Genomic DNA, 24,616 nt, shown 5'->3' on the forward strand with positions numbered 1-24,616 from the left:
TAATTAATTTATGTATGTTAGTTTCATATCTTTCACTTAAAAGGTTATTATGCATTATATTTTCTATGGACCTTTCTGTCGACATTATATGAATAATTTACAAAACTAAAAGTTAGAATTTTAATTTGCATTTTTGTGGGCTTGTGTTTGCAAAATATTTCACATAGATAAATTGCAAGACAACATCCAACCAACTATTTTTCAATTACAAATTTGGATATTAGAATGCTAACCGTAATGGTGGCTGCAACAATAGTTAACTGATGAGCGGATAATTTATATCTTTTTTGGCATTGTTTTTACATAGTTTTCAGTATGTTTTAGTTACTTTTTATTATATTTTTATTAGTTTTTATGCAAAAATTATATTTCTGGACTCTAAACTATGAGTTTGTGTATTTTTCTGTAATTTCAGGTATTTTCTGACTGAAATTGAGAGACCTGAGCAAAAGTCTGATTCAGAGGCTGAGAAAGGACTGCAGATGCTGTTGGATTCTGACCCTCCTGCACGTGAAGTGGATTTTCTGGAGTTACAGAAGCCCAATTGGCGCGCTCTCAAATGAGTTAGAAAGTAGACATCTTGGGCTTTTCAGAAATATATAATAGTCCATACTTTGCCCGAGATTTGATGGCCCAAACTGGCGTTTAAACGCCCACTAGAGACCCTTTTCTAGCGTAAAATACCAGAACTGGCACCAGAACTGGAGTTAAACGCCCAAACTGGTATCCAAGCTGGCGTTTAACTCTAGAAAAGGCTTATGCACGTGTAAATCTCAATGCTCAGCCCAAGCACACACCAAGTGGGCCCCGGAAGTAGATTTCTGCACTATTTGCACTTAGTTACTTATTTTCTGTAATCCTTAGTAACTAGTTTAGTATAAATAGCACTTTTTACTATTGTATTCGGATAACCTTTGGACTGGGAGGCTGGCCACACGGCCATGCCTAGACTTTTTTCTCTTATGTATTTTCTACGTGGAGTTTCTACACCTCATAGATTAAGGTGCGGAGCTCTGCTGTTCTTCATGAATTAATGCAAGTACTATTGTTTCTCTTTCAATTCACGCTTACTTTTTCTCCAAGATATACTCTTGTACTTAATTCAGCTAAGTCAGAATGAAGGGTGACCCGTGACAATCACCCACTATCTTCGTTACTCGCTTAGCCAAAATCCCCGTGCCTGACAACCACAAGCGGTCTACATGATGTTCAACGTAGTCATTGGACGACAGCTGGAGTATAGTCTCTTGGGTCTCTGATTCACGAACCGAGTCTGTGAGATTAGAACCTTCGTGGTAGAGGCTAGAACTAATTGGCAGCATTCATGAGATCCGGAAAGTCTAAACCTTGTCTGTGGTATTCCGAGTAGGATCTGGGAAGGGATGACTGTGACGAGCTTCAAACTCGCGAATGTTGGATGCAGTGACGGTGTGCAAAAGGATAGAGAGATCCTATTCCGACATAAGTGAGAACCGACGGATGATTATCCGTGTGGTAGCTGTACCTGGTATTTTTCATCCGAGATGAGAAATCTGACAGTTGATTAGCCGTGCAGAAACCGTACTTGGACCATTTTTACTGAGAGGATCATACAGCTTGCCATGGAAGGGAGCACGCATGATTGGAAGAAGACAATAGGAAAGCAGAGGTTCAGAAGCAACAAAGCATCTCCATACGCTTATCTGAAATTTCCACCAATGAATTACATAAGTATCTTTATTTTAATTTACGTTTTATTTATCTTTCAATCATCAAAACTCATAACCAATTGAATCCGCCTGACTAAGATTTACAGGATGACCATAGCTTTCTTCAAGCCGACAATCTCCGTGGGATCGACCCTTACTCACGTAAGGTATTACTTGGACGACCCAGGGCACTTGCTGGTTAGTTGTGCGGAGTTGCAAAGGTGTGATTGCAATTCTGTGCACCAAGTTTTTGGCGCCGTTGCCGGAAATTGTTCGAGTTTGGACAACTGACGATTCATCTTGTTGATTAGATTGGGTAATTTTATTTTATGTTTAAGCTTTTTATTTTTATATACAAAAAAAAAGTTTTCGAAAAAAAATGTTCTTCAGAATTTTTAAGAATGAATTCTAGAGCTTCATGATATATGCTGAAGCCTGGCTAGCTGTTAAGCCATGTCTAATCTTTTGGACTGAGGTTTCCACTTTCCATTGTAGAAAGGACATGTCTGTATTTGTTATGCTAAAGCTTGGCTAGCCATTTGGCCATGTCTAATTCTTTTGGACCGAAGCTTTAGACTAACATTGCATGAATCCTGGAATTCTTATTAAAAATCTTTGAATTTTTTTATTTTCTTTTTCCAAAATTTTTTTTTCGAAAAATATACAAAAAAATTAATAAAATCATAAAACCAAAAAAGAATTTTGTGTTTCTTGTTTGAGTCTAGTGTCAAATTTTAAGTTTGGTGTCAACTGCATATTTTTAATCTTTCTTAGATTTTCGAAAATTCATGCATTGTGTTCTTCTTTGATCTTCAAGTTGTTCTTGATGATTTTCCTTGTTTTATCTTTACAATTTCTTGTTTTGTGTCTTTTCTTATTTTTCATATGCATTTTCGAATTAGTAGTATCTAAAGTTTAAAAATTTTTATGTTTGGTGTCTTGCATGCCTTTCTTTTCTTAAAAATTTTTAAAAATATGTTCTTGATGTTCATCTTGATCTTCAAAGTGTTCTTGGTGTTCATTTTGACATTCAAAGTGTTCTTGCATGCATTATTTGTTTTTATCTTAAATTTTTATGTTTTGTTTCATTTTGTTGTTTTTTATCTCTCCTCATTGAAAATTCAAAAGTAAAAAAAAATATCTTTTCCTTATTCTTCTCATAATTTTCGAAATTTTGAGTTGACTTGGTCAAAAAATTTTTAAAATTTAGTTGTTTCTTATTAGTCAAGTCAAAATTTCAATTTAAAAACTTTATCTTTTCAAATCTTTTTTCAAAATCAATACTTTTTCATTTTTTCTATGATTTTCGAATTTCATTCTTAAAATTTTTCAAAATATTTTTCATTTTTCTTTTAATGTTTTTAAAAATTTTAAACTAAATTTTCAAAATCTTTTTCTTATTTTTATTTCACATTTTCAAAAACTTAACTAACAATTAATGTTTTGATTCAAAAATTTCAAGTTTGTTACTTTCTTGTTAAGAAAGGTTCAATCTCTAAGTTCTAGAATCATACCTTTTAGTTTCTTGTTAATCAAGTCATCAACTTTAATTTTAAAAATCAAATCTTTTTAATTTCTTTTTCAAAATAAATTTCAATAATATCTTTTTAAAAAATTTTAATTTCAAAATCCTTTTCTAACTTCTTATCTTTTCAAAATTTATTTTCAAATATTTTTTAACTATCTACTTGACTTGTTTGTTTTAATTTTAAAAAAATTTACTATTTCTTGTCTTTTTCAAAACCACCTAACTACTTTTTCACTTCTCATTTTTGAAAACAACTAACCACTTTTTCAAAATTCTTTTTAATTAATTAATTATTTTAAATTCTAATTTTATTTTATTTATTTTAATATTTTCGAACACTAACTAAATAATTAAAATAAAAACAAAAATATTTTTCTTTTATTTTACTTAAAAAAATTCGAATACTCTCTCATCTCTTTCTATTTATTTTATTTAATTACTAACACTTCTCTTTTACTCATAATTCGAATCCCTCTCTCTTCTCTCTGCTCGAATTACTCATCTCCTCTCTCTTCTCATTCTTTTATTCTTATACTCACATAAAGGAATCTCTATACTGTGACATAGAGGATTTCCATTCTCTCTTTGTTCTCTTCTTTTTCATATGAGCAGGAACATGGATAAGGACTTTCTTGTTGAAGCTGATCTTGAACCTGAAAGGACTCTGAAGAGGAAGCTAAGAGAAGCTAAAGCATAACACTCCGGAGAGGACCTTACAGAAAATTTCGAAAAAGAAGCAGACATGGCAGCCGAACCTGAGAACAATGGTGGAGATGTAAGGAAGGTGCTTGGTGACTTTATTGCACCAACTTCCAACTTCTATGGAAGAAACATCTCAATTCCTGCAATTGGAGCAAACAACTTTGAGCTTAAGCCTTGATTAGTTTCTCTAATGCAGCAGAATTGCAAGTTTCATGGACTTCCATTGGAAGATCCTCATCAGTTCTTAGCTAAATTTTTGCAAATCTATGACACTGTTAAGACCAATGGGGTTGATCCCGAGGTCTACAGACTTATGCTTTTTCCTTTTGCTGTAAAAGACAGAGCTAGGATATGGTTAGACTCACAACCTAGAGAAAATCTGAACTCTTGGGAAAAGTTGGTCAATGCTTTCTTGGCTAAATTCTTTCCACCTCAAAAGATGAGCAAGCTTAGAGTGGAAGTCCAAACCTTCAGACCGAAGGAAGGTGAATCCCTCTATGAAGCTTGGGAAAGATACAAGCAATTGATCAGAAGGTGTCCTTCTGACATGCTTTCATAATGGAGCATCTTAAGTATATTCTATGATGGTCTGTCTGAATTATCCAAGATGTCATTGGACCACTCTGCTGGTGGATCTCTTCATCTGAAGAAAACCCCTGCAGAAGCCCAGGAACTCATTGAGATAGTTGCAAATAACCAGTCCATGTACACTTCTGAAAGAAATCCTGTGAATAATGGGATGACTCAGAATAAAGGAGTTCTTGAGATTGATACTCTGAATGCCATATTGGCTCAGAACAAAATATTGACTCAGCAAGTCAATATGATTTCTCAGAATCTGACTAGATTGCAAGATGCATCCGGCAGTACTAAAGAAGCCTCCTCTGAAGGAGAAGCTTATGACCCTGAGAATCTTGCAATGGAAAAGGTGAATTACATGGGAGAATCCTATGGAAACACCTATAATCCTTCATGGAGAAATCTTCCAAATTTCTCATGGAAGGATCAACAGAAGCCTCAACAAGGCTTCAATAATAATAATGGTGGGAGAAATAGGTTTGGCAATAGCAAGCCTTTTCCATCATCTTCTCAGCAACAGACAGAGAATTCTAAGCAGAGCCTCTCTGACTTAGCAACCATAGTCTCTGATCTATCTAAGACCACTCTCAGTTTCATGACTGAAACAAGATCCTCCGTCAGAAATTTGGAGGCACAAGTGGGTTAGCTGAGTAAAAGAATTACTGAAATCCCTCCTAGTACTCTCCCAAGCAATACAGAAGAGAATCCAAAGAGAGAATGCAAGGCCATCAATATATCCAAAGTGGCCGAACCTATAGAGGAGGAAGAGGCAGTGATTTCCAGTGAGGAAGACCTCAATGGACTTCCACTGACCACTAAGGAGTTCCCTAATGAGGAACCAAAGGAATCTGAGGCTCATACAGAGACCATAGAGATTCAATGGAACTTAATGCTGCAGTTCATGAGCTCTGATGAAGATTCTTCCTCTGATGAGGATGAAGATATTGTTGAAGAGCAAGTTGCTCGGTATCTATGAGCAATCATGAAGCTGAATGCCAAGTTATTTGGTAATGAGACTTTGGAGGATGAACCTCCATTGCTCATCAATGAACTGAATGCCTTGGCTCAGCAGATATTACCTCAGAAGAAACCGGATCCCGGAAGGTTCTTACTACCTTGTACCATAGGCACCATGACCTTTGAGAAGGCTCTGTGTGACCTGGGGTCAGGAATAAACCTCATGCCACTCTCTATAATGGAGAAACTAGGGATCTTTGAGGTACAAGCTGCAAGAATCTCACTAGAGATGGCAGACAAATCAATGAAACAGGCTTATGGACTTGTAGAGGATGTCTTAGTAAAGGTTGAAGGCTTGTACATCCCTGCTGACTTCATAATCCTAGACACTGGGAAGGATGGGGATGAATCCATTATCCTTGGAAGACCCTTCCTAGCCACAGCAAGGGCTGTGATTAATGTGGACAGAGGAGAGTTAGTCCTTCAATTGAATGAGGATTACCTTGTGTTTAAGGCTCAAGGATCTTCTTCTGTAACCATGGAGAGGAAGCATGAAAAGCTTCTCTCAATACAGAGTCAAATAGAGCCCTCACACTCAACTTCTAAGTTTGGTGTTGGAAGGCCACCATTAAGCTCTGAGCCTTTGTGAAGCTCTCTAAGAGCTCACTGTCAAGCTATTGACATTAAAGAAGCGCTTATTGGGAGGCAACCCAATGTTATTTAATTATATTTATTTTTTATAGACATTTGATTTCCATTGCCATGTTATGTTTTCTTTAGGTTGATGATCATGTGGAGTCACAAAAACAGCTGCAGAATTAAAGCGGAATAAAAAATAGCATAAAAAATAGCACACCCTGGAGGACAAGCTTACTGGCGTTTAAACGCCAATAAGGATAGCAGAATGGGCATTTAATGCCCATGCAGGCAGCATTCTGGGCGTTCAAAAAAAAACGCTCAGTAGAGAAGGATTCTTGGCGTTTAATGCCAGCCAGGGTATTTGGCTGGGCGTTAAACGCCCAAAGAGGCAGTCAAGTGGGCGTTTAACGCCAGGATGACACAACAGAGGTAATTTTGTTTCCAACTCAATTTTTTTCAATTTTTCATATTTTAATTCATAATTTTTTGCATCAAACATATTTTAAACGTTCATCTTTCAATTTTTATTTTCAAATATTAATAATCTTTCCAATTCTTTTTAAATTCTTTTTTTTTTCTTTTCAATTCCTTCCAAAACGTTTTCAAAACTTACATATCTTTTCAAATTCTTTTCAACTCTTTTTAATTTTTCTTGTATACAGTAATAAGTTTTCAAAATTAATTGCATCATTCTTCTTCTACTCCCTTCTATCTTATTTTGCTCGAGGACGAGCAAACCTTTTAAGTTTGGTGTGAAAAAAAGGCTCTGCTTTTTATTTTTTTTTCCATAACCATTAATGGCACCTAAGGCCGGAGAAACCTCTAGGAAGAGGAAAGGGAAGGCAGTTGCTTCCAACTTCGAGTCATGGGAGATGGAGAGATTCATCTCAAAAGTCCATCACTAGAAAGAGGATGGAGCAAACAAGAGAGCCCACTCATGGACCTCAACAAGAGCATGAGGAAGTCCCTTATCAAGAAATCCCTGAGATACCTCAAGGGATGCATTTCCCTCCACACAACTATTGGGAGCAACTCAACACCTCTTTAGGAGAATTGAGTTCTAACATGAAAAAACTAAGGATGGAGCACCAAGAGCACTCCATTATCCTCCATGAAATCAGAGAGGACCAAAGAGCCATGAGAGAGAAACAACAAAGGCAAGGAAGAGATATTGAGAAGCTCAAGCACTCCATAAGATCTTCAAAAGGAAGAACTAGCCGCCGTCACTTAGGTGGACCCATTCTTTAATTTCCTTGTTCTTATTTTTCTATTTTCGGTTTTTTATGCTTTATGTTTTGTCTATTTTTTTGTCTTTATTACATGATCATTAGTGTTTAGTGTCTATGTCTTAAAGCTATGAATGTTCCATGAATCCTTCACCTTTCTTAAAATGAAAAATGTTTTCTGAAAAAGAAAAAAAAAGTACATGAATTTCGTATTCTATCTTGAAAATAGTTTTAATTATTTTGATGTGGCGGCAATACTTTTTGTTTTCTGAATGAATGCTTGAACAGTGCATATTTTTTGATAGTGAAGTTTATGAATGTTAAAATTGTTGGCTCTTAAAAGAATAATGAAAAACGAGAAATGTTATTGATAATCTAAAAAATCATAAAATTGATTCTTGAAGCAAGAAAAAGCAGTGAAAAGCAAAAGCTTGCGAAAAAAAAATGGCGAAAAATAAAGAAAAAGAAAGAAAAAGAAAAAGCAAGCAGGAAAAGCCAATAGCTCTTTTAACCAAAAGGCAAGAGCAAAAAGCCAGTAACCCGTTAAACTAAAAGGCAAGGGTAAAGAGGATCTAAGGCTTTGAGCATCAGTGGATAGGAGGGCCCAAAAGGAATAAAATCCTGGCCTAAGCGGCTAAATCAAGCTGTCCCTAACCATGTGCTTGTGGCGTGAAGGTGTCAAGTTAAAAGCTTGAGACTGAGCAGTTAAAGTCGTGATCAAAAGCAAAAAGAGTGTGCTTAAGAACTCTGGGCACCTCTAACTGGGGACTCTAGCAAAGCTGAGTCGCAATCTGAAAAGGTTCACCCAGTTATGTGTCTGTAGCATTTATGTATCTGGTGGTAATACTGGAAAATAAAATGCTTAGGGCCACGACCAAGATTCATAAAGTAGCTGTGTTCAAGAATCAATATACTAAACTAGGAGAATCAATAACACTATCTGAATTCTAAGTTCCTATGGATGCCAATCATTCTGAACTTCAAAGGATAGAGTGAGATGCCAAAACTGTTCAGAAGCAAAAAGCTACTAGTCCCGCTCATCATCTAATTGGAACTAATCTTCATTGATATTTTTGAAATTTATTGTATTTTCTCTTATTTTTATCCTATTTTTTTAGTTGCTTGGGGACAAGCAACAATTTAAGTTTGGTGTTGTGATGAGCGGATAATTTATACCTTTTTGGCATTGTTTTTACATAGTTTTTAGTATGTTTTAGTTACTTTTTATTATATTTTTATTATTTTTTATGCAAAAATCACATTTCTAGACTCTACTATGAGTTTGTGTATTTTTTTGTAATTTCAGGTATTTTCTGGCTGAAATTGAGGGATCTGAGCAAAAATCTGATTCAGAGGCTGAGAAAGGACTGCAGATGCTGTTAGATTCTGACCCTCCTGCACGCGAAGTGGATTTTCCGGAGCTACAGAAGCCCAATTAGCATGCTCTCAATTGTGTTAGAAAGTAGACATCTTGGGCTTTCCAGCAATGTATAATAGTCCAACTTTGCCCGAGATGTGATGGCCCAAACTGGCGTTTAAACGCCCACTAGAGACCCTTTTCTGGCGTAAAACGCCAGAACTGGCACCAGAACTAGAGTTAAACACCCAAATTGGCATCCAAGCTGACGTTTAACTCTAGAAAAGGCCTATGCATGTGTAAAGCTCAATTCTCAGCCCAAGCACACACCAAGTGGGCCCCGGAAGTGAATTTCTGCACTATCTGCACTTAGTTACTTATTTTCTGTAATCCTTAGTAACTAGTTTAGTATAAATAGCACTTTTTACTATTGTATTCGGATAACCTTTGGACTGGGAGGCTGGCCACACGGCCATGCCTAGACCTTTTTCTCTTATGTATTTTCTACGGTGAAGTTTCTACACCTCATAGATTAAGGTGCGGAGCTCTGCTATTCTTCATGAATTAATGCAAGTACTATTGTTTCTCTTTCAATTCACGCTTACTTCTTCTGCAAGATATACTCTCGTACTTAATTCAGTTAAGTTAGAATGAAGGGGTGACCCGTGACAATCACCCACTATCTTTGTTACTCGCTTAGCCAAGATCCGCGTGCCAGACAACCACAAGCGGTCTACATGATGTTCAACGTAGTCATTGGACGACAGCCGGAGTATAGTCTCTTGGGTCTCTGATTCACGGACCGAGTCCGTGAGATTAAAACCTTCGTGGTAGAGGCTAGAACTAATTGGCAGCATTCATGAGATCCGGAAAGTCTAAACCTTGTCTGTGGTATTCCGAGTAGGATCTGGGAAGGGATGACTGTGACGAGCTTCAAACTCGCGAATGTTGGATGCAGTGACAGTGTGCAAAAGGATAGAGAGATCCTATTCCGACATAAGTGAGAACCGACAGATGATTATCCGTGTGGTAGCTGTACCTGGTATTTTTCATCCGAGATGAGAAATCCGACAGTTGATTAGCCGTGCAGAAACCGTACTTGGACCATTTTCACTGAGAGGATCATACAGCTTGCCATGGAAGGGAGCACGCATGATTGGAAGAAGACAATAGGAAAGCAGAGGTTCAGAAGCAACAAAGCATCTCCATACGCTTATCTGAAATTTCCACCAATGAATTACATAAGTATCTTTATTTTAATTTACGTTTTATTTATCTTTCAATCATCAAAACTCATAACCAATTGAATCCGCCTGACTAAGATTTACAGGATGACCATAGCTTTCTTCAAGCCGACAATCTCCGTGGGATCGACCCTTACTCACGTAAGGTATTACTTAGACGACCCAGTGCACTTGTTGGTTAGCTGTGCAGAGTTGCAAAGGTGTGATTGTAATTTCGTGCACCATTAACACATCTTAGATATTTATGTGTTAGTTTCATTATTGCTATAATCAAAATAGTTACAATAATTTTAATTTTTAAGCAGACTGAGCTCAGTTGAACAATGTCTTATTTGGCAAATTAAATTGCATGTGAATAGATTCGGCCTTCAACATATAGAAACTTTAAAGTTTGAGCATGTATTTAGCACTGAAAACTAAAATTGCAATTAGATATGTATAATTTATAATCTTTTTTCTTATTGAAATTAAAATTGAAAACTATTTTTTATTTATCTAAAATATGAAATAAACCATATTATATATTAAGATAAACAGTGCAAAATTGAGAAGAATGGGGCTCAAGTACCATTTTATTATATCTCAATCGTACTTTTATATTTTGGTCTTCTTTTTTACTTTATTTGATTAATTAGTATCTTAAAAGAAATTTGTGAGCTATTTCTTAAATAAACTATTAAAGTTTACGTGTTTTGTACTGATGATTATTAAATAAGATGTAAAATTTTTCAATTGAGAGAATAACTGTTGAAAAGTACAGATGATTAAAATCCTCTAAACCAACCAAGCAACAAGAAAATGGAAAAAACTTCAAAAATAAATTTGGAAACACAATATATAATAGTACATTTATTGGAGTTTTAATCGGTCTAGCATTAGTAACCTTATAAACGAAACAATACGGAAGAACATCTAAGTATGTAATCCCAACTCACAACAAACAACTGGCTAACCAAAAGTGATTCACTCCCTTCTACAACTTGAAATAAATTTGGTCACAAAGGTCGAGTATTAATTAATAATTACGCATCAGCAGGCAGGGACGGATCCAGAAATGTTATTGTGGGGGGCCAATAACATATATAATATTAAAAAAAATATGTAAATAAATTATAATGTAAGATGCATTACAAAAATATAACGACAGAGACTATATATTTAAAGTACAAAAAAACATGTGTACTTGTTACTAACGAAGTGGTACACGTCGATTCTTCATATCATAAAATTCGTCTATAATAGAATCGGTGTCAAATCTTTCAGCAATCTTCTTCTCAATATAAATCAAAAGACAATTAGCAAGAAATTCATCTTCCATTTTGTTTCTGAGTCTATTCTTCACAATATTCATAGCTGAAAAAGATCTCTCAGTTGTAGCAGTTGAAACAGGGAGAGTTAATACCAAGCGAACCAAACGATCAATCAAAGGATATGTTAAAGACTTTCCTGTCTTCGTTAATCCTTGACATAACTCCGAAATTGTGCACAAGTTAGTTAACTCAACATGATTAGGAACATCAAGTTCATAATGTTGAGCTTGCATTCTAATGTGAAATTTCTCTTGGTCAGTGAAGTCACTTGGATAAAACCGTTCTACTAATTCACATACTTTGTTGATACTGAAGAGCTTATAATTTTCTCTGGGATCTAAAGTTGAACTTAAAGTAAGCAATTCCACCATATTATCATTGAATCTTCCATTAATCTCTTGCAACTGTGTATCAATTACAGCCAGAAATAAATTAACACGGTAATGATGCTCCACTGAAATTTGGTCAACAATTTTGCGAGTTCGGCCTCTTCTAGGAATATGCATTGCATTCAAATCAGGAACTTCAACTTCATGTTTCTCACAAAATAATATAACTTCTTTTATGAAAGCCTCCCAACTTGATTCTCTCATTCGTTGGATTAAAGTCTTGGTAGTAGAAACCAGAGTTAAAGCATTTAATATGTCTTGATTTTTTCGTTGCAAAGCTTGACAAAGATCATGACTAACTTCCAAAATATTTCTCATCAAATGCAAAACAAAGACAAATTCAAAGGATGTGATAGCATCATAAGCAGCACTAGCATCACCACGAGTGGAGAAATTACCTTCTTCAGTGCTTTTTTCAAGAACTTCACAAGTAGCATCAAACATGCATAGCAAGCTACGTACAGAATTCAAATGAGACCCACATCTAGTATCTCCAGCTCTTTGCAAAGTACCAATTTGATTAAGTCCACTACCTGTCACAATTTGATCATTGGCAATTAAGTTTGCAACATTATTTGCTTGAGCAACCCTTAACTGATCATGACGTTTAGGAGAAACAGTCACAACATTCACAATTAGGGTAAGTTTTGAAAAGAATTGATGAACATAACAAACTTCTTTGGCTGCAGAAACAAGTGCTAATTGTAATCGATGAGCAAGACAATGAATGTAATAAGCAAAAGGGCAATCTTTCAAAAATAGAGCTTGCAATCCATTCCATTCACCACGCATATTACTAGCTCCATCATACCCTTGTCCCCTAAGATTTTGAACATCAAGATTATGACGAGAAAGAACTGATGAAATTTCTGTTTTCAATGTCAAAGAACACGTATTAGAAACATGTATAAGATCAAAAAATCTTTCTTGAACACAACCGTGCTTGTCTACAAATCTCAAAATCACAGCCATTTGTTCTCGCTTTGACTCATCTCTTGCTTCATCAATAATTATACAAAATTTAGAATCACCAATTTCTTCTCGAATTGTTGCACGCACTTTTCTAGCAAAGATATGCAATATATCTTTTTGAACACCGAGAGATATATATTGAGCATTTCCAGGAGCATTTTCAAGGACAACATTATTAACATTCTGATTACATGAAGCTAAAAGCTTAATTAACTCAATAAAATTTCCCCTATTCAAAGATTCAGGACTTTCATCGTCGCCTCTAAATGCACATGCTTGAAATGCAAGCCATCGAATAGCATCAATAGATGTCTTCAACCTTAATCGGTTATTTGCAATAGTTTCATCACTATGCCTATCAAGAACTTTGTCTATATGCTTAGAATGAGCCATTAAATCATCACAAGATTTCACACATAAATTATGAGGAGAATTAGGAATAGAACCCTCGTGACATACAAATGCACAATTCACTCCATTGTTTACTTTCTTCCAATTACTAAATCCTAACTCTGAAAATGCATTTTTTCCATCATTGCGAGCACCATAATGTTTACTAAACAAGTAGCAAGGCAAACAATAAGCAGCATCTTTTTCTGGTGAATATTCTAACCAACTTGAAAATTTCTTAAACCAAGAAGATTGAAAATATCGACGGTGATTATTATTACCAGAAGCTGGATAGCTAATATTTGTTGGTTGGTATGGCCCAGCTATTATGTATGCTCTACGAATCTTGTCACGTTCATTGACATTATACTGTCAAATTGGACGTCGCTTTCCTGGATCCCTTTCTAGTAAAGAGATATCAACATCTCTTTCTAATCTTGAAACTTTGGCTTCATGTTCATGTGTATTTTGAGTAAGATTAGAGAGTTCACTTACTTGAACTTCTTGTGAAATAAGATTAGAGGGTCGACTTGTTTGAACTCCAACATTATCAGCAGCTTTTCTCTTAAAAATTGCATCAATTTTACTTTGCTTTCTCATCATAAAATATTCTAATTTTTTTTTACCTGAAAAAAAAAATCAAATAATTATATACTCACATGAATAAATAAAGTCTAAATATTTTTTATTAATTAAACATCAATAATAAATTAATAATATTTTTTTACTATATCATTATCAATTTTACTAAAAATAAAAAATAAAAAAACCACTAGACAAATTAATAATATACACTAATACACAGTCACACAGTACACAGTATATCAACAAGAACAATAAAATCTGCATTATAGTAATTGTTTAAGATATATAATAAAAAATTTAAAATTTAAAATATATAATAAAATGTACCTTGTCTTGTATATAGTTGTACCGTTGTTGTGAGAGTAAGATAGTGGTCAATGATTAAGTAGAGTGGAGGGCATCGTGCGTCAGTGCGTGGCTTTGGACTATGGCTGCAGAAGGAATCCTAAACGTCAAAGAAAAAAGGTAATCTAGTCACTAGTATTTCTGTTAGCCAATTTAGGGATTTAAAAAATTTAAAAATTATTACAGTTTATGGATTGGGCTTAAATTTTACTACTAATGTTTTTTTTTTTTAAAAGCTGGGGGGGGGGGCCAGGCCTCCACTTGCCCCCCATGTATCCGTCCCTGTCAGCAGGTTCAACAATGGGTGTTTTCATTGTGGCGTAAGCAGCATACTCCTAATGAGAATTATGTTTTATTCTCTGACCTCCGAAATCAATAGATGCAGAGGTGAATGCCTGCTGACCCAGCCTGAATTGCAGTTTTGATGCTCCTACCTAAAATAGAACGGCAAGAACACAAAACTAATTAAAAAAATAATAAGATCCAAGTTGAGTAATTTAGATAATAAAAAATGTAACTCTGGTCTGCTAATCTGCATTACTTAAATTATATCCAATGCAGTTCACAACAAAACAAAAATGTTCTCAGTTTGCAAGATAGTTGATGGTGAATTTACAATAATAGGGGCTTATCAAATAAGGGAATACAACTAAATGTCAATAGAAAAAATAACAAATGGCAACAAACTCTGGAATTTAGTTTCTATATAAAGAAAAATAAAGTTCAAGTTCACATAACATCAGCTATCAACCAAGTATTTTTGTTGTTGTAACTTTTAAAATCAAACATATTACAACACTGCAAACAAAAACTCAAATGAGATATCCAGATTTGAGCAGTTAAGAGAAAAACCTGGAAAATAGGAACACCAGAAAAGCTATTGGTAGCAGAGCCAGATTTCTCATTTAAGAGTCTTTCAGTCATAACTTTTAGATGTTCCATCACACTATCTGTTGTCCCTACCTGCATATTAATATTTCTAAGAATTAGAAGTATTTTTCAATTAGAAGAGGAGAATAATTTATGGAGTTTAAGCGTTATGCTTATGTACACTGTCATACAATTGGATGCTTAATTTGTATAACTTCTAAGATAGCTAGTGTATGAGTTAAATACTTATACTAATGTGACAATAAATGATTTAATATCTTTGTACTACTTTTTTAACATTGACAATTCATACAAATTAAATCCTATTTTTTCTTATTTAACATAAATTTTGTGAAGAAATAAACCTACCACTTCTCTGACAGATGGCAATATAAGAGGATGCTCTATTAGCAGCCCACCAACAATGTGAGAGTAACTCCCTCATCAACCTAAATGGCAAGAAAAAGGATAAAAGCTTATCAAACACCCCCCAAATAGAGAATTTAAGATAGCTTTGTAGAATAAAGTGATCATCCATGAGATAATCAATTCAAAGAAACAACATATACCAGCTTTTCAATGATTTCATCAGGTATTTCGTTGAAATAAAACTGTAAAACATCATAAAATTAATCAAATGAGAGAGAGAGAGAGAGAGAGAGAGAGAGAGAGAGAGAGAGAGAGGCAACTTAGGGAACCTTGTTCAGTGCACGGGAACAACTTTGGAGCCGTCACGCAAGCGACGGTCGACCGTGGAAACCTGGTAAAGCAGGGCTTAGGCATTGTCTTCGTTGAAGCAGAAGAGACCGAGGTTCATGCTGGTGGAGGCTATGTAGGGGTGTCAAAAATTCCCAGGAGGCAGGAATCCCCGCGGGAACTGCTCCGAATGGGGTCCCAATGGTGGGAAATTTCTCCCGTGGGGATGGGATGGGGAGCGAAATTCTCCTGAGACAGGCGCGGGGACCCGAGCGGGGATCCCCGCTCCATCCCTTATAATTCCTCGAATTTTTGAACTTACTTAATAACCCTTACTTTATTTCTAATATAGAGATTTTTTAGTAATTTCACTCATTGAAAAATCCTAACCCTATTATTCAAAATTTTATTTTATGGACTATGATTTGCTATATTTGTGTGTTTGTAATAATATTTTGTAGTTTGTTTTTTTTATTTTTTTTTGATATTTTTATTATAATTTTCATATGAATGTTAAACATAGGGAGATAGGGAATGGGGCCCCACGGGAAACGCGAAAAATGGGGATGGGGACAATTATTCCCCATGACGGGAAACGGGGTAGGGACAGAGATTAATTTTGGGGGCGGAGACGGGGAGCAGGGAGGCATCCCCCACCCCGCCCCACCCCATTGACATCCCTAAGGTTATGGCAAGTAGTAAGAACTCCTCCGACGGGTTGCTGAGCTCGTACACGGAGAGGTCGTGGAGGAAAAGAAAATCGACAGGGAGGTCGTGAAGGATCTAGGTTCTTCTTTTTCTTTGCCAGAGACAAACAAGCGCAGAGGGGAGACGATTCGAGCAGAGATTTATCTTCTTCTTGGCTAGAGATGAGACACACAGAGCTTGAGAGAAAGAAGAGTAGAGTGAAGACGAGACGAAGAGAGCTTTTAGTGAAGGCCGCGAGGACTGACCTTGCTCTGATACAAAACTAACATCGGGATGTTGTTTGTCTCATCAATCTTGGCGAGGATAGCAACCTCACTATAATGAAAATAGCCATGAACCCACATTACAAGATTTCTGCTTGTTTATGGGATTTTTTTCGTGGAAGTTTTAGAAAACCTCCATAACATATTTTATTTATGGCAAAATATGAAACCCCCATTGATTAATACTAGTTTAAATTTCTGAGCTCATTTGTCCAAATAGATAATGAGTCCCTAATCTATTCAAATCAAATCCAAACAAATTTCAGTCTAAACAAAACTTGTCCAAAAAATTAAAAGAGGAAGAAGAGTGACATCTAATGAAACCCTAGATCTACTTGCCGCATCTCTTCGCCATTGTCACCATCAAGCTCGCCGTGGTGTTTGAGATCAGAGGGATAGTAAGCTCATCGCTGCTGCCATTCATCGTCGTTGCTCCCATTCATGTCCTCGTCGTTGTCGCCATCAAGCTTCTACATCAATGTGTTGTCTCCTTCATCTACGTGCAATAACTTCATCAATGCATACTTTCCAATTCTTTCAACTCTTCAACTACATTAACACTTAATTTCCATGTTTTCAATTGCAGCACATGAATCTCACCACAGTCAAAGACACCGACGAAGTCGTGGAGAGGTACGTCGAGGAATCACTTGCGATCCTCCCTCCTCTTAGGGATTGCTACCGCACGTGCTGCGGCGGCGCACCGTCACATGAGAAGCTTGGCCTCGTGGACGTTGAAACAGGTGCTGGTCTTCCCGGAGTTGTTTTTGCCATAGCTTGTCCAGGTGAATTTTTCACTGCTTTTTTCCCTGTGTAATTAGATTCAGTTCCTTTTTTCTCTCAGATCTAAAGCTTGAGTCTAATATGGCTTTCGTTGGTAGGCTGCATCTGTGGATGATCGGGGTTTGTCAGCCTGTTCCCTGTCCAATGGCACCATCTTCTCCTTCTTTTTCTCTTGCTTCTTCTTTGCTGCATGTCTTTTGTGCTTCTTTACCGCCTCTTAACACTGTCTCCATTGGTATGCGCCGATACTTTTCTCCTAATTTTGCTTTGTGCTAGGTTGTTGCTTTGATTATTTTTTATTCATGATCTTTGTTTGGTAGATTTTTTGTTCCATTAAGATCTGTTATTGAGTTCTAAGTTTGTTGATCTTTGTTTGGGTTCTTTTGATTGCGAATCCACTTGATTTAAAAACTCTGACATTTTCTTGATTGTTTTTTATCTTGGAAGATTTATTATACAGAGGTGCTCTCCATTGAAAAATATTGTTAACATCTTTGATAGAAATCTAGGGATTTCTAGTTAAATTATTTGGTGTGGTTTATTTGGTTTGGGGTTTGTGCTGTGATAATTAGGAATTGAGATAGATTAATGGTAACTGATTAATGTTGGTGCATCTGTATTTTTGGATTTCCTAAAATTGTATGATAAGATCATTGTCCCTTATTTATCATTTATTCTGAATTCATCGTGCTCGATTTTCATCTTTCATTGGAGCATTTGAGTTTTCTTTCGTTGAAATATTCCAATGAGTCCAAACATGAAATGCTAGAAGCATCAATGCCATTGCAATGAGTCCAAACATGAATGCTAAGCCACCAAATAGGGTACGGAGTTGGAGATGAAACGTTTCTCAAACTTGTTGCACCTTCTCCTACTGCTCCATTATGGAGTACTTTAATTTCCTGCAAATTGCAATTAAAGATTTTAATTATACGAATTTATTTCATTAAAGAGCATATAATTTTAGTGCTCTGTTGCTTTGCTTTGAGGATGGGTTTTAGTTACTTGTAGTCATTTTATTGGGATATGGCATAGAAGTGATGAGCGGATAATTTATACGCTTTTTGGCATTGTTTTTACATAGTTTTTAGTATGATTTGATTAGTTTTTAATATATTTTTATTAGTTTTTAAATAAAAATCACATTTCTGGACTTTACTATGAGTTTGTGTATTTTTTTATGATTTCAGGTAATTTCTGGCTGAAATTGAGGGACTTGAGCAAAAAGCAGATTCAGAGGCTGAAGAAAGACTGCAGATACTGTTGGATTCTGACCTCCCTGCACTCAAAGTGGATTTTCTAGAGATACAAGGGTCCAAATGGCACACTCTCAATTGCTTTGGAAAGTAGACATCCAGGGCTTTCCAGCAATATATAATAGTCCATACTTTGCTCGAGTTTAGATGACGCAAACTGGCATTCAATGCTAGCTTTCCGCCCTATTCTGGAGTGAAACACCAGAAACAAGTTGCAAAGCAGAGTTAAACGCCAGAAACAAGTTACAAACTGGCGTTTAACTCCAAGGAAGACCTCTACACATGAAAGCTTTAATGCTCAGCCCAAGCACACAACAAGTGGGCCCGTAAGTGGATTTCTGGATCATTTACTCATTTCTGTAAACCCTAGTTACTAGTTTAGTATAAAAACTACTTTTAGTGATTTATTTCATATCGCTGGAACACATTATGTAACTTTGACGTTCTGAGACCTCCATGGGAGGCTGGCCACTCGGCCATGTCTACCATATTTTCACTTATGTATTTTCAACAGTAGAGTTTCTACACACCATAGATTAAGGTGTGGAGCTCTGCTGTTCCTCATGAATTAATGCAAAGTACTATTGTTTTTCTATTCAATTCGAGCCTATTTCTTCTCTAAGATATTCATTCACACACAAGAACATGATGAATGTGATGATTATGTGACGCTCATCATCATTCTCACTTACGAATGCGTGCCTGACAAACACTTCCATTCTACATGCAAACAAGCTTGAATGCATATCTCTTAGCCTCCTGATCTACGATCAGTCTTCGTGGTATAGGCTAGAATTATTGGCGGCCATTCTTGAGATCCGAAAAGTATAAACCTTGTCTGTGGTATTCCGAGTAGGATCTGGGAAGGGATGGCTGTGACGAGCTTCAAATTCGCGAGTGCTGGGCGTAGTGACAGACGCAAAAGGATTACTGAATCCTATTCCAGTATGATCGAGAACCGACAGATGATTAGCCGTGCGGTGACAGCGCATCTTGGACCATTTTCATTGAGAGAACGGGAAGTAGCCATTGACAATGGTGATGCCCTACATAAAGCTTGCCATGAAAAGGAGTAGGAATGATTGGATGAAGACAGCAGGAAGCAGAGGTTTAGGAGGAACAAAAGCATCTCTATACGCTTATCTGAAATTCTCACCAATGACTTACATAAGTATTTCTATCCTATTTTATATTTTAATTATATTTTAATTATCAATTCACCATAACCATTTGAAATCCGCCTGAATGAGATTTACAGGGTGACCATAGATTGCTTCAAGCTGACAATCTCCGTGGGATCGACCCTTACTCACGTAAGGTTTATTACTTGGACGACCCAGTGCACTTGCTGGTTAGTTGTGCGAAGTTGTGACAAAGAATTAAGATTATGAACGTGCGTATAAAGTTTTTGACGCCGTTACCAAGGAATGAACGATCACGATTTTGCATACCAAGTTTTTGGCGCCGTTGCCGGGGATTGTTCGAGTTTGGACAACTGACGGTTCATCTTGTTGCTCAGATTAGATAATTTTCTTCTTGTTTCAACTTTTATTTTGTTTTCAAAATTTTTTTCTTTGTTTTCGTTTTTCTAAAAATAAATTTTCGAAAATCCAAAAAAAATTATAAAATCATAAAATAAAAAATAATTTGTGTTTCTTGTTTGAGTCTTGTGTCAATTTTTAAGTTTGGTGTCAATTGCATGTCTTTAGTCTTCTTGCATTCTTTGAAAATGTGTTTATGTGTTCTTCATAATCTTCAAGTTGTTCTTGATGATCTCCTTTGTTTGATCTTTGTATTTTTATGTTTGGTGTCTTTTCCTGTTTTTCATATGCATTTTCAATTTGTTAGTATCTAAAGTTTGAAAATTTCTAAGTTTGGTGTCTTGCATATTTTTCTTTTCTTAAAAATTTTCAAAAATAAGTTCTTGGTGTTCATCTTGACATTCAAAGTGTTCTTGGTGTTCATCTTGACATTCAAAGTGTTCTTGCATGCATTGTGTGTTTTGATTCATAATTTTCATGTTTGGAGTCTTTTTGTTGTTTTTCTCTTTCTTCATTAAAAATTCAAAAATAAAAAAAATATCTTTCCCTTATTTCACTTATAATTTTCGAAAATTTGATTTGATTTAGTCAAAAGTTTTAAAAATTTAGTTGTTTCTTATGAGTCAAATCAAATTTTCAATTTAAAAAATTATATCTTTTTCAAATCTTTTTCAAAAATCAAATCTTTTTTTTTATTTTTTCTTTCATATTTTCGAAAATTTCAAATTGATTTTCAAAATCTTTTTCTTATTTTATTTTATAATTTCAAAATCTTTACTAACAATTAATGTGATTGATTCAAAAAAGTTTTTTTAAAGATTGTTACTTGCCTATTAAGTAAGGTTCAATCTTTAAATTTTAAAATCATATCTTTTTGTTTCTTGTTAGTCAAGTAATCAACTTTAATTTTTAAAATCAAATCTTTTTAATTTCCTTTTCAAATCTTTTTCAAATTAAATTTTCAATCATATCTTTCAATCATATCTTTTTCAAAACTTAATTTCAAGATCTCTTCTAACTTCTTATCTTTTCAAATTTGATTTTCAAATCTTTTTCAATTAACCAGTTAACTTTTTGTTTGATTTTAAAAGTTTACTATTTCAATCATATCTTTTTCAAAACCACCTAACTACTTTTCTCTCTCTAATTTTCGAAAATCACTCCCCTCTTTTTCAAAATTCCTTTTTAATTAACTATTTGTTTTAAAATTTAATTTAATTTAATTTCATTTGTCTTTTTTAAAAATTTTCGAATTTTAACTTTATATTTAAATTAAAAACAAAAATATTTTTATTTTATTTTATTTAATTTTCGAATTCTTCCCTCTCTAATCTCCTTCTAATTATTTATTTATTTACTAACACTTCTCTTCTACTCAAAAATTTGAACCAACTCTTCTCCTCTGTGTTCGAATTCTTATCTTTTCTTTCTTATTCTCGTTCTCTTCTACTCACATAAAGGGGTCTCTGTACTGTGACAAAGAGGATCCCTATTATTTTCTGTTCTCTTCTTTTTCATATGAGCAGGAGCAAGGACAAGAACATTCTTGTTGAAGCTGATCCGGAACCTGAAAGGACCCTGAAGAGGAAGCTAAGAGAAGCTAAAACACAACACTCTGAAGAGGACTTTACAAAAATTTTCAAAAAAGAAGGAGACATGGTCGAAAATAATAATAATGGTGGAGATGCAAGGAAGATGCTTGGTGACTTTACTGCACCAAATTCCAATTTACATAGAAGAAGCATCTCAATCCCTGCCATTGGAGCAAACAATTTTGAGCTAAAGCCTCAATTAGTTTCTCTGATGCAACAGAATTACAAGTTTCATGGACTTGCATCAGAAGATCCTTTTCAGTTCTTAACTAAATTCTTGCAAATTTGTGATACTGTTAAGACCAATGGGGTTGATCCCGAGGTCTACAGGCTTAGGCTTTTCCTGTTTGCTGTAAGAGATAGATCTAGAATATGGTTGGACTCTCAACCTAAAGATAGCCTGAACTCTTGGGATAAGCTGGTCACGGCTTTCTTGGCCAAGTTCTTTCCTCCTCAAAAGCTTAGCAAGCTTAGAGTGGATGTTCAAACCTTCAAACAGAAAGAAGGTGAATCCCTCTATAAAGCTTGGGAGAGATACAAGCAACTGACCAAAAAGTGTCCTTCTGACATGCTTTCAGAATGGACCATCCTGGATATATTCTATGATGGTCTGTCTGAATTATCAAAGATGTCATTGGACCATTTTGCAGGTGGATCCATTCACCTAAAGAAAATGCCTGCAGAATCTCAGGAACTCATTGACATGGTTGCAAATAACCAGTTCATGTACACTTCTGAAAGGAATCCTGTGAGTAATGGGACGCCTCAGAGGAAGGTAGTTCTTGAAATTGATAATCTGAATGCCATATTGGCTCAAAATAAAATATTGACTCAGCAAGTCAATATGATTTCTTAGAGTCTGAATGGATTGCAAGCTGCATCCAACAGTACTAAAGAAGCATCTTTTGAAGAAGAAGCTTATGATCCTGAGAACCCTGCAATAGCAGAGGTAAATTACATGGGTAAAGCCTATGGAAACACCTATAATCTCTCATAGAGAAATCATCCAAATCTCTCATGGAAGGATCAACAAGAGCCTCAACAAGGTTTTAATAATGGTGGAAGAAACAGGTTTAGCAATAGCAAGCCTTTTCCATCATCCTCTCAGCAACAGGCAGAGAATTTTGAGCAGAATCCATCTAGCTTAGCAAATATAGTCTCTGATCTATCTAAGGCCACTCTAAGTTTCATGAATGAAACAAGGTCCTCCATTAGATATTTGGAGGCACAAGTGGGCCAGCTGAGTAAAAGAGTCACCGAAACTCCTCCTAGTACTCTCCAAAGCAATACAGAAGAGAATCCAAAAAGAGAGTGCAAGGCCATAACCTTACTTGGTGTGGCCGAACCCAGAGAGGAGGAGAAGGACGTGACTCCTAGTGAGGAAGACCTCCTGGGACGTTCACTGACCAATAAGGAGTTTTCCTTTGAGGAACCAAAGGAATCTGAGGCTCAACTAGAGACCATAGAGATTCCATTCAACCTGCTTCTGCCCTTCATGAGCTCTGATGAGTATTCTTCCTCTGAAGAGGATGAAGACATTACTGAAGAGCAAGTTGCTAAGTACCTTGGTGTAATCATAAAGCTGAATGCCAAATTATTTGGTAATGAGACTTGGGAAGATGAACCTCCCTTGCTCACCAATGAACTAAATGCATTGGATAGGCAGAAATTACCTCAAAAGAAACAGGATCCTGGTAAATTCTTAATACCCTGTACCATAGGCACCATAACCTTTGAGAAGGCTATGTGTGACCTGGGGTCAGGCATTAACCTTATGCCAATCTCTATAATGGAGAAACTTGGGATCTTTGAGGTGCAAGCTGCCAGAATCTCATTAGAGATGGCAGACAATTCAAGAAAACAGGCTTATAGACTAGTAGAGGACGTGCTAGTAAAGGTTGAAGGCCTTTACATCCCTGCTGATTTCATAATCCTAGACACTGGGAAGGATGAGGATGAATCCATCATCCTTGGAAGACCCTTCCTAGCCACACCAAGAGCTGTGATTGATGTGGACAGAGGAGAGTTGGTCCTTCAACTGAATGAGGACTACCTTGTATTTAAAACTCAAGGTTCTCCTTCTGTAACCATGGAGAGGAAGCATGAAAAGCTTCTCTCACTGCAGAGTCAACCAAAGCCCCTACAGTCAAACTCTAAGCTTGGTGTTGGGAGGCCACAACCAAACTCTAAGTTTGGTGTTGAACCCCCACATTCAAACTCTAAGTTTGGTGTTGGGAGGTCCCAACAATGCTCTGAATATCTGTGAGGCTCCATGAGAGCTCACTGTCAAACTATTGACGTTAAAGAAGCGCTTGTTGGGAGGCAACCCAATGTTATTTAACTATATTTAATTATTTTCCATTTCTATTTTATGTTTCTTTAGGTTGATGATCATGTGAAGTCACAAAAACTACTGAATAATCAAAAACAGAATGAAAAAATAGCATTAAAAATAGCTCACCCTGGAGGAAGAACTTAAACGCCAGTAAGAAGCATCAAACTGGCGTTTAACGCCAGAAAGAAGCATCAAGCTGGCGTTAAACGCCAGAAACAAGCACCAGACTGGCGTTTAACGCCAGAACAGAGCATGGAAGTGGCGTTAAACGCCAGAAATAAGCAGCAAGTTGGCGTTTAACGCCAGACATGCACTCTAAGGGAATTTTGCATGCCTAATTGGAGCAGGGATGCTAAGTCCTTGACCCCACTGGATCTGTAGACCCCACAGGATCCCCACCTACCCCACCTCTTCTTCTCTCCTCTTTACACATTTTCATAACACTCTTCCCCAAAATAACCTCCACCAGTCACCTCCATTACTCCTCCAAAACCATCATACAACCCACCTACACCCACCCACTCAAATTCAAACCATCAGTCTTTCCTTTTCACATATCATAACCACCTAAACCCCTTGGCCAAACCATTCACACACCTCCATCTTCTCCATCTCTTCTTTTTCTCATCCTTTCTTTCTTTTTTTGCTCGAGGACGAGCAA

The 24,616-nt window shown here is 36.0% G+C and overlaps 1 protein-coding gene and 1 non-coding gene across 2 annotated transcripts; both read right to left on the reverse strand.

Annotated features, from left to right (window-relative positions):
• Window positions 1-11,109: 11,109 nt before the first annotated feature.
• LOC148547563 (uncharacterized) lies at window positions 11,110-16,872 on the reverse strand. The gene is made up of 6 exons (XM_088495498.1): window positions 16,784-16,872; window positions 16,431-16,500; window positions 14,764-14,874; window positions 14,276-14,345; window positions 11,323-13,187; window positions 11,110-11,190 (listed from the first exon to the last, which is right to left on the reverse strand). Exons 1-6 carry the CDS (start codon window positions 16,870-16,872, stop codon window positions 11,110-11,112), a joined length of 2,286 nt encoding a protein of 761 aa, XP_088351624.1.
• A 5,214-nt stretch (window positions 16,873-22,086) lies between these two features.
• On the reverse strand, window positions 22,087-22,194 carry LOC148547564 (small nucleolar RNA R71). Its single transcript, XR_015898031.1, has one exon. It is a non-coding gene; the product is annotated as a small nucleolar RNA R71 (small nucleolar RNA).
• Window positions 22,195-24,616: the final 2,422 nt, after the last annotated feature.

Source organism: Arachis ipaensis, chromosome B8, assembly GCF_059453495.1.
Source record: "Arachis ipaensis isolate K30076 ecotype BB chromosome B8, ASM5945349v1, whole genome shotgun sequence".
NCBI lineage: Eukaryota > Viridiplantae > Streptophyta > Magnoliopsida > Fabales > Fabaceae > Arachis > Arachis ipaensis.

Coding starts and splice junctions, on each gene's coding strand:
- LOC148547563 (XM_088495498.1), bottom strand. CDS start 16,872: ATGAATGGCAGCAGCGATGAGCTTACTATCCCTCTGATCTCAAACACC. Junction 14,875..16,430: donor TAGTTTTGTATCAGAGCAAG/GTCAGTCCTCGC, acceptor ATTAATATGCAG/GTAGGGACAACAGATAGTGT. Junction 13,188..14,275: donor TGCATCTATTGATTTCGGAG/GTCAGAGAATAA, acceptor AATATTCACCAG/AAAAAGATGCTGCTTATTGT.